The following is a 13,917-nucleotide window of genomic DNA, read 5'->3' as shown; positions in this document are numbered from 1 at the left end:
TATATAGAAGTGGGTTTGATGAAATCATGGCGTTTTGTTGTTGGTCCACAAGAGGGTCACTGTTGCACATAAAAATTTAAAGGAACACTTCCCTTAAGAAGAAGTCTACAAACTTTCAACTCAGTTCAATTAGTGGAGTTTCACTTTCTTTTTTATTATGAGACACTCCAAGTTATAGTTCACTATATAATAACTGTGAAGGAGTGGTTCTATAAATGATTACATAAGACACTCCAAGTTATAGCTCACTATATATAAACTGTGAAGGATGGGTTCTATAAATGATTACATAAGACATTACCTAACCACCTTCTAATTGGTTTTATCGGAAAATCCGCACGTGTTTTCACAATATTTAAATAAATCAGTGTCGATAACCTGAGATGCATTAAAATAGGATGCAATGGCATGAATTGTTCTTTCTACATCAGTTTTAGTTCACCTCTACAAAGTTGAGATGACCTTTTGCTATAACCTGGTGCCGGCATCCCGGATAAAGTGTAAGGGTGAGGTCCATTCCAAACTAATTACTAGCCCTATGGTGTGACCAAACTTGCATCTTGGAATGCACGCTGCCAAACTTGCTTCGGATGTTTGAACTAACCTATATTTCTGGATGAATGACCAGAGGCCTGTTCTACAGAGCGAACGTTCTCGAGCGCTTGCCAACATTTCTGTTGAAGGAATAAGGAATTTCGGTGAACGCTCGCAAACGTTCACTCTGTTGAACAGGCCCCAGATTATAGTTTTAGGAGCAAGTCTATTCAAAAGTAACTATTAGCCCTATGATGTGACCAAACTTGCATGGTTGATGCATTTCGGGATGCACACTACCAGATTTGTTTCGGATGCTGGCTATCACCTACATTTCAGGGATGAATGACCAAGTAAAAATTTTGAAGCAGGTCCAATCTCCAGTAGCCCTGTGGTGATAAAATAGGACAACCTGTTTTGGTCTTTTGGACCAAGTTATTTCTCTATGTAGGACAAAAATAATATCAATACTGCTAGAAGTGCAAAACATTTTATGTCAAATCAGAGCATGTAACATCAAAAATGATGAACAAAAGAGAGCTTTCCATATCACAGCACCTGGATTTAAAATACATGTATAACATTGATAAAAACAAGATACACTGAGCACAGAACTACAGAGTCCATGATGTAGATCTACTCAATTATAAGTACATGTAATACATGTATATATATTGCACTGTCTCTGTATAACCTTTCAACAATATCTTCTCTGCAATGAATCCTAACTAACCTTTATAGTCAACATGATTCACTTGTCTCTGACCCTTGACCCTGGGGTTATTGTTTTCACTCGACTTGAAGAAGCTGAACTTTGCAATGAAAAAAATCAGGTTACAATCAAAACTGACATAAACTCCATTATTCACTGGAATCAATGGACAGTAGCATGTCTTGATTGTTGTAAACACAAGCTTTACAAGTATGCAGTAGAATGATTGGGGCAGACAACAACTAAGTGATATTACAGAAGACACCAATCCCTGTCTTGTTTGCCCTGCTGAAGGTCATCCCTAGTCCTCCTCACTGTTATCTTCTGACCACTGTCACCCCTGCATCACATCGGTGGGCCGACATGGCACTCTCCAGGATTTCCCAGTTTCCTGTTGTGGGATCAAACTTTTCTATGGTGTTTAAAAGTGTGTTTCCATCATACCTGTATGGAAAATTTAAAGACTCTTGTTGTCTGGTTCCTGTATATCTTTATACATGCATATATTTAGATATTTTACAAACAATACTTAAAAATCCCAAACTACTTACCCAGCCACCACATAGAGGTACCCCCTGAGTACACATGCCCCAACATAGCACCGCGGTACCACCATACTTTGTAGGTGGGTCCAGTGTTGGGTGTGGATGTTGAAACACTCCACACTGGCCAAGTGATCTGTGCCATCATAGCCACCACACACATAAATTAGGTCATTGGTCACTGCCACACCAGCTCCTAAAGTCAAACCATACATTTCCTTTGTTTCAAGAACAGTATATTCCTTTTTTACATGTCAAGTACTTAATATGGTTAATTAAATCATAGCTATCAAATCAAGAAATGGATCTGCAGGTATATTGTTGATGAAGAGTACAGCAATATAAAAACAAAGCAAGTATTCTCTATTGTGAGTAATGCTTCCTGTGAAATAGTGCATTGATAAAATCCTCACTTCTATCTTAGAATCCACAGTACACTGAAGAATGAGATTGCCTTCTTAAGAAATTGTCAAGGATTTACATTATAATTTTTTTATAAATTTGATTAAATTCTGTTAGGTACCTGATCTCCTAGTTGTCATTGGAGCTATGGTTTCCCACTGTTCAGTAAGTGGACAATATCGCTCAGCAGAGTCGAGGAGATTAATTCCATCGTACCCTCCGATGCAGTAGATCTTGTCCCCAGCCACTACAAGCCCTGCCCCCTCCCTTCCCACAGCCATCCCACTGAGCATGGTCCAGTGATCATCCCCGGGGTTGTACCGCTCCATACTGGTGTGTCTACTGTAACCATCAAATCCTCCACAGACGTAAATCTCACCTAGAAGACATGAAACAGTGTCAATACTTTTCAGTGGCTGAACATACCTCCCCCAAACACCACCATCCCCATCCCCACCAACTCACATCCCTTGTCAAGTTCATAAAACTATGTACTAGATATTTTTGTAATGGATCTGCTTTCGAAACTAATTATAAACTTTTTTAATAGCAAAAATGAAAATACAAAAGATGTTATGGAAATACAGTAAAAAGACACCAAGTTTGATCAACTACTGAGTATACAGTTTCCTCATTTGTTTTGTATGCAACATAATAAGCACAATGGTTGCATGGTATTAAAGCATGGAAAGCTTGTCTCCAACCTTCATTCTTAAAATCTAAAAATAGCATTGGTGCACCCCAACCCAATACCAAACAATAAAATTTTCAATGGCTGAGATGATAATCTGATACATTAATGTATCCTGATACAAGGTTCTATGACTCCACTATCAAATGTTAATTTATAAATTACGTTAATAACCCTAAAATTTGCATCACTGCATACTCTATCGATTCTTCCCTAGGGAGTACATCTCACCAAATATAAGATACATCTAAGAGAAATGAGAATTTTATATATTAAATATGTAAATATACTACAGAGAATTTACACATTGCAATAAATGCATATCTTTATGAAAAATACATAAAATATCATACAATTGTATAAATTATGGATGAACTGTTAAACAATAGACAAGAATTGAAGAGATTATTTTATGGCTGCAGATAAACAAAATCATATTATATGCTACAGCATACCTACATGTACACCTCACTTAGAAGTTATTTTGAAGTCTCTAGAATTACAAAAAAAAAAAAAAAATACAAAAAAACAAAACAAATTCAAATAAAAAACAAACAACAAACTTAAGTAAATTCGCCTGTGGAAAACATCTCTAAGGTTTCAAGATATGAGGTGTTGTGGGTGTAAAATCTTTTTTTTTCTGTATGAAGAAAGAGACATTAATACAGACCAAAGCTAACCCCCAATTTACAATTAATCTTCATTCTTTTGTAGGGAGATGTTCATTACTTACTTTTATATACACACACCCCTGCTACCCCCTTCAGTATTGTAGACAAATAGGGGGGCATTCATGTCAATTACCTACCTTTATATACACAGACCCCAGGCAGCTAACCCCCCCCCCCCTTCCTTTTCGTAGGGAGATGATGGAGAAAGGGGCCGTTATTCATGTCAATAACTTTTCGTAATATACACAGACCCCAGCTAACCCCCTCCATTTTTTTAGGGAGATGATGGGGAAAAGTGGCTGTTATTCATGTCAATAAGTTACCTTTATATACACAGACCCCAGTTAACCCCCTCCTTATTCATGTCAATAACATACCTTTATATACACAGACCCCAGCTAACCCCCTCCTTTGTGACATTGGAGTAACTTGTTGCCAGGAGGGTTCCTCAGTAGACAGATCTAAACACTCCACTGTACACAGTCTTGATTGGCCATCATATCCACCAATCACATACACCCTACCATCCACTGAGGCAGAAGCAACATAGCGGCGGCGTTTGGACAAATTCTACATAACAAGTTTAAATATTAGGATACAGGCCCAAAGAATAGTTCAAAACTCAATTTTATCAAAGAGCAAGATTCCAAAATGGCCTTCATAGACCATGTACCTTTGTGTAAAAATCAAAAATGTTCAATTTTATATAAACTGACTGAAAAAAATCTGTTGCACCAACATTGACATTATGTAATAAATGTTACACAATTTTTTGTTTGTCTTTGCATTATGATGTGTATTGCAACAGTGCTTCCATTTTTCTTTCTTGAAAAATTCTTCCAAAATAGACAACAATCTCTAACCAACATTTTCAGATATATACATTTATAGAACTGGTTTTGAGATTTGTTTTATGAGATTTCCTGGATTGGGAGCTGTGTTCATATTTTAGCTTTTACTTGGATGTACCAGGACTCAAATACACCAATCCTATATAAAATTCTAGAAGCAGTGAGTTTCACAAAGACTGTTCTCCTGAAATGTGTCCCCTGTCACTTAGCAGTAGTCTAATTCTGGCTCCCCTTTTTACCTACCATTAGTCTACTCCAGGTCTGATGTTTGAGGTAGTACAAATGTACTTCTGGCCCCCCGTCACTTACCGGTAGTCTACTCCATGTCTGATGTTTGGGGGTCATATTTCTGGCCTCCCATCACTTACCAGTAGTCTACTCCATGTCTGATGTTTGGAGGTTGTATTTCTGCCCCCTGTAACTTACCGGTAGTCTACTCCATGTCTGGTGTTTCGGGTCGTACTTTTCCACCACTTCCACCATATTCTGATGAGATCCAAACCCTCCCAGAACCACAAGGATGTCATCTGTACCTAGAAGTAGAGGACAACCTGGTCTTAACCAAAATTAAGGAAACCACCATCATATCTATGAAAATTATTGTTTTGTACATACAACGTGCAGTGCCTATATCTCAACTATGTAAATACATGTAGCAAGCCTTCAAATTTAACCAGCTAAACAACCCTCACCGACTCTGGGTGCCATTCTTGGACCATTCATTTCAGTACGTAGATCTGGTCGGAGGTGGAACTTCTTGGCTTCGTCTACAAGGTCTCTACAGGCATGGTTCTGTCTGATCAGGGGCTATCAAAGGAAAACCCCAAAAAATTATTCAGCAATCTTTTCAGGTAATTAACATTTTATAAATGTTTAACTTTGTGAAATTCTGCAACAGGATGTTTCAAAAATTAAATATATGTATCATGAACTCTTTTTTTTCAGTGGAAAATGAAACCTTTTCATTGTCATGTTTTACCAAGAAAATAAAGTTCTGAAAATATTGTGAATGTATCCATACATATAATTGTTAGCAAAGTATTGGATATATATGAAAGATATTAAAATACAGCCAAACCTCATAATCTTGAACTCAATGGGACCAAGAAAAAACATCGAGATATCCGAGGATTCGAGATATAGAGGGTAAAATACTTAGAGAATAAGTGGTTTGGGACTTCCAAATCACTTCGGTATTGGAGATATCAGTGTTCAAGATACCAAAGTTCAACTGTATGTATGTCATGCACTTTATACCTCTTCATCCAATACATCAGTGATAAACTTGGCAGACAGCAATGGAAGGCGGACGTGTTGTAGTAACCGTGGCAACTGGTTCTTTCTCTTTTCTGGATCATATTTGACCCAGTTAATGACAGCTTCATAGACAGGCTCCTCAGAGTTAACCTTCAAAATACATGTATAAATTTTAGGGATGTCAACGAGTACCCGGTTAACCGGGTACTCGATCGAACGTCCGAGTATCGAATACTAAAAATGGTACTCGGTTACTCGGATGTATATATATATATATATATTTTATTTCAAAATACATTTACCGGTATTTATAAAAAAAAACATCAAAAAATAAATAACTTAAATGTGCATACAGTAATTAGCGTGCCGTCGCCTACACCTGTAAAACACTCGTTATCGCCTGTGGCTGTGTATTATAATACAGTAATTGTTGACAAATCACCTGGAACATAATTGTCCTGACCTATTGTGGCCCTTAATTTTATGATGGCTTCAATGATTTGTTTTCAATGAACATCGTTTAAGTATTGCCTATTATTTTAAAATTATTTTGTTTGTATACGGTAGTCAAATCGGACATGCATAGAAATGCCGCTACCCACTTCAAATTCAAAAGTGAAGAAATGTTTAGAAATACATGTAACTGAAGATTGAAAAAATGTTTCAAGTTGGCTATGTGGAGTAAATTTAGCGTATACTGGGGAAACTATTTTTTTTAACAACCAACATATCAAATAATATACAACTAGCGATCCCAACAGTGTCCGTGTTCCATCTGTGTCGATAGTCTGATCGGTTTATTCTCACTTAACCAACATTTTGAAAAATCCTATTCCCATATAGATTGCCCTCCTAAGCCTCTTGTGTTGATTAAAGCGTCTTCCTAAACATTTGTAATTATTGGTGTATTAATTTATGACTTTTTTTTGACAAATAAATTTTTAAAAATTATTTTCGTTGGACTCAATGTTTATACATTGTATACATGTACATGCACTATAAACGTTACAGAAAACATCGTTGTAGTTTAACAGAGGTTAACTGGGCTCAACAAAATTTACACATTTACACACACTTTCATAATCTACATTTTTACCAAGTACCCGGGTACTCGATCGGAAAAAACGTCCGAGTAACCGATTATCAAATATTGACCGATTTGACATCCCTAATAAATTTTAAATGTAAGTCAAAATTCATTATTTCTTAATTATCTCCCCTTGGAAGAGTGTGTGCCCTTCATTTGAGCAAACTTGAATCCCCTTTTCCCAAGTGTACTCTCTGCCAAGTTTGGTTTAAATTGGCCCAGTGGTTCTGGAAAAGATGAAAATGTGAAAAGTTTATGACAATGACAACAACAAAACACAATGGACCAATTTCAATCAGAAAAGCTCACTTGAGCCTTCAGCTCATGTGAGCTAAAAAGAACATATTATAATCTTTCAATGCCCAATCTCAAGCAACACTTAAGTTTTTTTTTCCTTTAAACTACATGTACTGAGTGTCTAAATTTTAATGGTCAATATAACCTTGACAAACACACCATGGAAAGACATATATATGTACATGTGTGTTAATCTTGGTTGTCAAAATGCTTGTCCACCAGGCCAACATTTAGCATGACTGTGTTTCTGTATGTTATCAGAGCCATTTTTCTAACTATCAGGCATATTTTCATTTCAAGTTTGAAAACTTGTAAATATGTAACAACCTTAAATTTTTTTTGCATTTTTTTCCACCAGAGGCATTTGCCAAATTTTGATTATTGTCCAATCAATTGCAACTTGAATTTAACATTGAAGTCTATGGGTAGCGCAAGATATTGTAAATAGTAATTTGAATTTGAATCAAATCTCTTGGTGAAAATATGCATAATATGCATAAACTTTTTCATCAAGGGCAGATAACTCTTCAAAAACTTTTAAGGAGCAAAATGACCGGCTTCTTACATTTTATCAGTCTTGTAAATTTGGTTCATTTCACTTTTATTGTTATCTAGCATTGCATTTTTAACTAGTTTAAAATCATTCAAAATTGTTCAAAATCCCTTCATTATACATTGAATACCTTACAAACAGTCAGATGCTCCCGATTTCAAACACTGAGATTATTGCAAATCTTTGTGGGTGTAAATTACAAGTATTCTGGTTTTCTGATATTATGATTGGTTGTCTGATATTATAATTGGTTGTTTGGTATTGGGATTGGTTGTCTGATCTTATGATTGGTTGTTTGGCATTGGGATTGGTTGTCTGACCTTATGATTGGTTGTTTGGTATTGGGATTGGTTGTCTGACCTTATGATTGGTTGTTTGGTATTGGGATTGGTTGTCTGATCTTATGATTGGTTGTTTGGTATTGGGATTGGTTGTCTGACCTTATGGTTGGTTGTTTGGTATTGGGATTGGTTGTCTGATCTTATTATTGGTTGTTTGGTATTGGGATTGGTTGTCTGATCTTATGATTGGTTGTCTGATATTATGATTGGTTTTACACACCTGGATTTCATTACAGGTAAACAGTGACTCCACCTGGTGGATGGTAAGGGTCATGAACTCTTCCTGTATCACCACGTCCTCAAAGTGCTTCAGACCAAAGACTTCTGCTGCATTGAAGAGTTCCTGACAGGAATGCTGCTCAGCAAAAATCTTAATCCCCAGACAGTTGCTGCTGTCCAACTGCTTCTCCAGGAAAGAACAACAAGCATTTTTCACACCTGCCAAATCAATCAATTCTAATGCAATACATTTACAGGTAAATGAAGAAAATATACAGTCATTATTACAGGTATACAGTATACTGTAAACCGATTTTTATTCTCATTCGAGAAATATCAACAAGTTTTGTGACCTACATTTTCTTGCGATTATGTCTCGCAGTGAACCATTATTTTGATTGTGTATTTATGTAGAGTTTCCTCATTTGTAAACATTAATCATGCTAGATGGATTTCACATTGATGAAATGTAAATAAAAGAAGAGTCTGATATGAATAATACAGTAAAAACTTGTTATTTCTAACTAAACGGGACCAAAAAAAAACTTTGTGATATCAGAAGGTTTTCAATATTGAAGTTAAAATATAATAAGGAAATAGGGTTTGGACTTTCAAATCGCTTCAACATATCCATGATACATATATTCAAGACATTGGAGTTTGAGATACCAAAGTTCATCTGTAGTTGGCTTACACTATTTGCACTTGTATGTATCCTGTTCTTTAGATAAACACATTTTACTCACTAACAACTAAAAGCTCATACAGTACATATATTTCAGTGGGTAGTAAAGGTTAATATTAGAAGTTACATGTAAGTCACAAAATTGTGTTTAAACTACCTTGGAAGATGACAAAAACAAAGATTCATTATAGGAAATATCTATTAAGTTAATTATGAATTTCCAAAAGTTATACTCCTTTGTCCTTGATTTCCTTCCTATTTCAGGTGTACTAAACAAGTGTGTAAAAATTGTTTAGATAGATTGCATTTTTAAAATATTTATTAACACATAGAAAGGTCTATGAAAATCCCTAAACCTCCTATTAGTGTCCTCCTATTAGTGTAAAGTATGATGACTGCAAGGCATGCCTATAGCAAAAATGTGTTTTTTGACTGACCAGTGAGCTGGAGCAGACATTTTTTGACTGACCAGTGAGCTGGAGCAGACGTTTTTTGACTGACCAATGAGCTGGAGCAGACGTTTTTTGACTGACCAGTGAGCTGGAGCAGACGTTTTTTGACTGACCAGTGAGCTGGAGGAGACGTTTTTAGACTGACCAGTGAGCTGGAGCAGACAGGCTGCTGGCAGGAGTTCCTGGACATTCTCCACACTAACGTTGACTGTCTCTGTGTACACAAAGTCCAGCAGGACATCCATAATACTGGCCGACACCTCGTGTAACTCAATCACAGATTGACACTTCTCACTCATCTACAACAAAATTACTGAGGAATCATTGTGATTTGTGGGGGGTTCAGATTACATGAATTTGATGGGTAGGCCCTTTCCTTGAATTCACAATTTATGGAAATTTGATCTATAAGCTAGTTTTTTCCTACCAATGTTTGCCCACAGATCAAATTAAGATTCAACGAAGAAGGTTTTTTTTTCTACAAGTAAGTTGGCCTAAGCAAATTACTCCATATTATGTGATGCAAGAGAAAGAATGATCAACATGATCAATACCCACACACTTTTTTACTATAAACATCTGAAAAAGTGGGATTTATTTCTTTCTTACTGATATAATTTTCTTTTATTTCTTAATAATATCGAATAGGTTAATATCACAATTTATTGAAAATACTCACAGTGAAAAGAAATATCAAGATGTTTTATGGAAATTCAAGTTTTGACTGATTAAAATTGGCCAAAGCAAAGCTCAGTAACCAAAAAAAAAAAGATATAAATCTTTAAAGTGATACTGAATACAAACTTTATAATTCACATTATCGTAATATCCATAGTTTCCTACAGATTGATTTCAAAACTTGTGAGAATGACCACTCTGAATCAACATTTCATTGTAAAATGTTCATAAAACAAGAAAACTCATTGTGATTATTAATTCTTGCACTCCAAAAAGGTTGTGCTCAAGTTATTCCAAATGAACACGTGTCCTACAGCTCGCTTTCAATGATTTATTTAAAGTGTGCTCCCAAACTCACCCTTACCTCATTTGTAAACATTGCACAGAAGTAGTCACTACATGCTGCCAAAACAATTCTGTGGGCCATGAAAGTCTGACCTTGAACCTTCAAGGTCACGTCACATAATGTGCCATCTTTCCTTAGTGTATTCATAGTAGAGAGAATAGACTTTGCATGGCTCTCCGTAAAGATCTCCTGATCTTCCATCTTCTTCTCCTTCCTTATGAATTGACTGACAAGGCTATCAGATGATAAATATTGAAAATATATTCACCATTTAAATTGTATGCACATACACCTTTAAAATAAATGCAATGCAAAAAATTTTCCTTCAATGCTTTTATGATACATCAACATTATTTATTCAGTGTGTATGCACACCTTTTATGATGAAGCTGAAATCAGTTACATTGCTGAGACAATGTCAATAACTAGTGCTAGGGCTAGTGCCGTTGTGTATATTATTGAATAATCTACCTATTCACTTTTAACTTAGATCCACCTCTTTAAACCCCAGGAGACTATTTAGAAGGTCTATAAACAGTGACATCACATGAGGTCGTATGTTAGTTGCCTATTTCAATAACAAAGTCTGAAATGATTGATTTTTTAACAAAGAATATTAAATCTACCTTCTATCTACAAAATCCATTGAATCATGGTTAGTTAATTTATCATTTGTAAATTTTTGTTTGGTTATCGCGAAGAATTCTTTTGGGCACCACATTCAATATTACAGAGCATTATCAAGATTATGGGTAATGAGTTTACTGCTGAAAAAAATTCAATTGGATCACTGGACAAAGTCCAAATTTTCTCTTTGTGCCGCTCACTGCACTCACTATAATTAAAACCTGTTTTCATGGCTATTTTTTCAATAGCTTCAATTATGCATTTTAATTTTTGTAGTTGATGAAACTACAGCATTCATTTTTCCTCTTGGGGCAACGTTAAAATCATAATATTTTAAGGACCTTATATAATATAGAATTCATTCCAAGTGTTGTCAATAAAGCAAAATAAACAGGGGCAGATTATTCTAATCTACATGTTTACTACATTGTACCAATGATCCAGAATTCAGAATGTCAAAATTGCACGTACATTAGAAAAGAGAAAAGAAACTGAGAAAATGAGTTGAATTTTTGCCTTTATACAGGGACCTATATACTAACGGGATAGGCAATTCTTGCAAGTCTCGCGATATCTCGTAAGTTGCGGGATTTCATGTCAATTTTAATTAAATATATCTCTTTTGCAGTCAAATATTACATAATAAAACCTTAATTTATCTACCAAAAAATTATTCAAGATTTGTTGTCAGCACTGTTTTTACTCCTTATCTTCAGATCTTAGTAGTAATTACTTTTACTTCAAAATCAGTGCATGCCCCTGATCGGCCATATTTCCGAGAATTCGCCGATTTTGGTGGTTGTTTACTTAATATTTAAATTATTTTATAATGTGTGATTTAAAATTTATCAAAAATCCATTCCGATACACAAAAAGAACTGATTCCATTAATCAGAAAACAAGCTTTATACTGGGGAAAAACATAGTTTGAAAAACTTGCAATGTTGTGTGTGACGTTTTTGGTACTAAATAAACATGGCACTAAAGGAGTTGCCTATCCTGTTAGTATATACACATGTAGGTCCCTGCTTTATATGAATCATTTTGGGGGGGGGGGGGGGGTAGCAGCCATTAGGGCTGTCACGGTTCCCCGAAATAACCGAAAACCGTGGGCTAAGTTGATCGGTTTGGTTTCAGTTCCATTTTTCCAGATATCGGTTCAGGTCTGCTTAATATATTAGAATATGTTGTATACAAAAAATGGCACCAAAATCACAATAAAGATGACAATAACAGTGATAAATAAACATCGCAACTGAATTATACTTCATATCCATTACAAAACACTTGTCATGAATGGATAGATAATTATCAAAACAAGCAAGAATGGACAGATTGTAGCTAATAGTAGGTCTAATAGTCCTAAACACCGATGTCAAGACATTAACATGGATAAGATTTGTTTTAAAAGTGAATTTAACATACAAAAAAAAAAAGATTTTTTATGTTAAATTCATGAACTTAAGGTATAAAATAGAGGTAAATAACCGAACCGAAAAACCCGAAACCGAACCAAAAATTTACAGAACTGACCCAACCCGAAAAATTTTGGAACTGTGACAGCCCTAGCAGCCATATATACAAACTCAAAAAGGTTTGATACGATTTATTTAGTAGTAGTTATTTTCAATGTAACTCCTTTTGTATTCTGCAAAATTAATTTGGAGTGGATCCACTCTGTTTAGCTACATTGCAACTACATGCATACCGGACGTATTCTAACTGTGGTGAGGGCTTGTCGGGAGAAATATAGTTAGATTATTCTCTCTTGCGGCTACCTAGATAGAACGTTCTATCGCTAAAATGTGGTGAGAGCTTGTCAGGAGACATATAGATTATTCTCTCTTGCGGCTACCTATATAGAATGATCTATCATTGTAAAGTGGTGAGGGCTTGTCCGGAGACATATAGATTTTTCTAACTAGCGGCAACCCTGCCTCTGTTGTGACCCCCCCCCCCCCCCCACTCCCTTGCAAGGGTTCCCTATTTATTAATTTACATAGGCATGTCAACAAATACAAAGTGTCGAAGGACATTAAAATACTTTATGATTAAATACTTCTTGTCTATAAACCTGATTGCTTGAGATTATTCGGTTGATTTTAACAGCTACTGCTAGGCAAAATTAGGCAGGCATTTTCTTCGTATGCATTGTACTACATATACAAGACAAACAGCGACTTACCAATCATTCAGCAACACACTGGATCTTTAGGGACATTGTCATATTTTCTAACAAAGTTCTGTGGACCCGTTTTAAACTGGTTTGATTGTCTTTTATGACAGTATGTATTCACTCATTCACTGTGACTCTTTTGTTTTGTTTTTTTCTGAATCTCAAACAGGAAATACTGGGATGAATCTAATTTAAAAACCGTAAAGATTGGAATATTCCGTATTCATTGCAGATTAGGCATTCTGCAATTTAACAAAGGAGTTCGCAATTTTATCAATAAAGTCAATAAAAATCACTCGATTGACCAAACCTATTCTCTATTGAATAGTTGATGGCTCGTTTTAATACTCCCCCTCAAGTATGGGGGAGTATTAATAGACCAAACCATGAGCTATGCGTTAGCATAGCGAACTGTTCGCTATGCTAACGCATAGCTTATGGCTTGGTCAATTGAGTGATTTTTATTGACTTTATTGATAAAATTGCCAACTCCTGTGAATTTAATTTAGAAAAATATATATATATGATCGCTACACAAAACCTACTACATAAGGGGAAGGTATAATGCCCTGATAGTATAATGCCCTGATTGACCTGATTACATATATATAATGAAATTAAGAGTTTTTATGTGCATAAACAATATCATTTTTATTGGAAACGATGAATATTATAATTTTCTATAAGAATCATGTAGAAAATGAAAAATAAAAATACTTTTACTATGTTTTATTTGATACAGAAAATTGACAGGGGTATAATATCCTGATTTTGGGGTATAATGACCTGATGACCT

The 13,917-nt window shown here is 35.3% G+C and overlaps 1 protein-coding gene across 1 annotated transcript; it reads right to left on the bottom strand.

Annotated features, from left to right (window-relative positions):
• Positions 1 to 1,008: 1,008 nt before the first annotated feature.
• LOC133195507 (kelch-like protein 12) lies at positions 1,009 to 13,217 on the bottom strand. The gene is made up of 11 exons (XM_061331366.1): positions 13,131 to 13,217; positions 10,337 to 10,553; positions 9,440 to 9,593; positions 8,159 to 8,376; positions 5,661 to 5,810; positions 5,096 to 5,210; positions 4,830 to 4,936; positions 3,930 to 4,122; positions 2,312 to 2,569; positions 1,798 to 1,984; positions 1,009 to 1,690 (listed from the first exon to the last, which is right to left on the bottom strand). Exons 2-11 carry the CDS (start codon positions 10,517 to 10,519, stop codon positions 1,564 to 1,566), a joined length of 1,692 nt encoding a protein of 563 aa, XP_061187350.1. The 5' UTR covers positions 10,520 to 10,553; positions 13,131 to 13,217; the 3' UTR covers positions 1,009 to 1,563.
• Positions 13,218 to 13,917: the final 700 nt, after the last annotated feature.

This window comes from Saccostrea echinata, unplaced genomic scaffold (genome assembly GCF_033153115.1).
Source record: "Saccostrea echinata isolate AGI-Se365-2 ecotype Australia unplaced genomic scaffold, CSIRO_AGI_Sech_v1 ptg000029l, whole genome shotgun sequence".
NCBI lineage: Eukaryota > Metazoa > Mollusca > Bivalvia > Ostreida > Ostreidae > Saccostrea > Saccostrea echinata.
This window is presented reverse-complemented; position numbering and strand designations above follow the sequence as displayed.

Bases quoted from the DNA above. Each gene is read 5' to 3' on its own strand.
- LOC133195507 (XM_061331366.1), bottom strand. From the start codon at position 10,519: ATGGAAGATCAGGAGATCTTTACGGAGAGCCATGCAAAGTCTATTCTC. The intron at 8,377-9,439 runs GTCAGTCTAAAA...TTGATTTGGCAG, and splicing joins CTGTCTGCTCCAGCTCACTG to GTGTGAAAAATGCTTGTTGT. The intron at 5,811-8,158 runs GTGTGTAAAACC...TGTATTTTGAAG, and splicing joins TTACCTGTAATGAAATCCAG to GTTAACTCTGAGGAGCCTGT.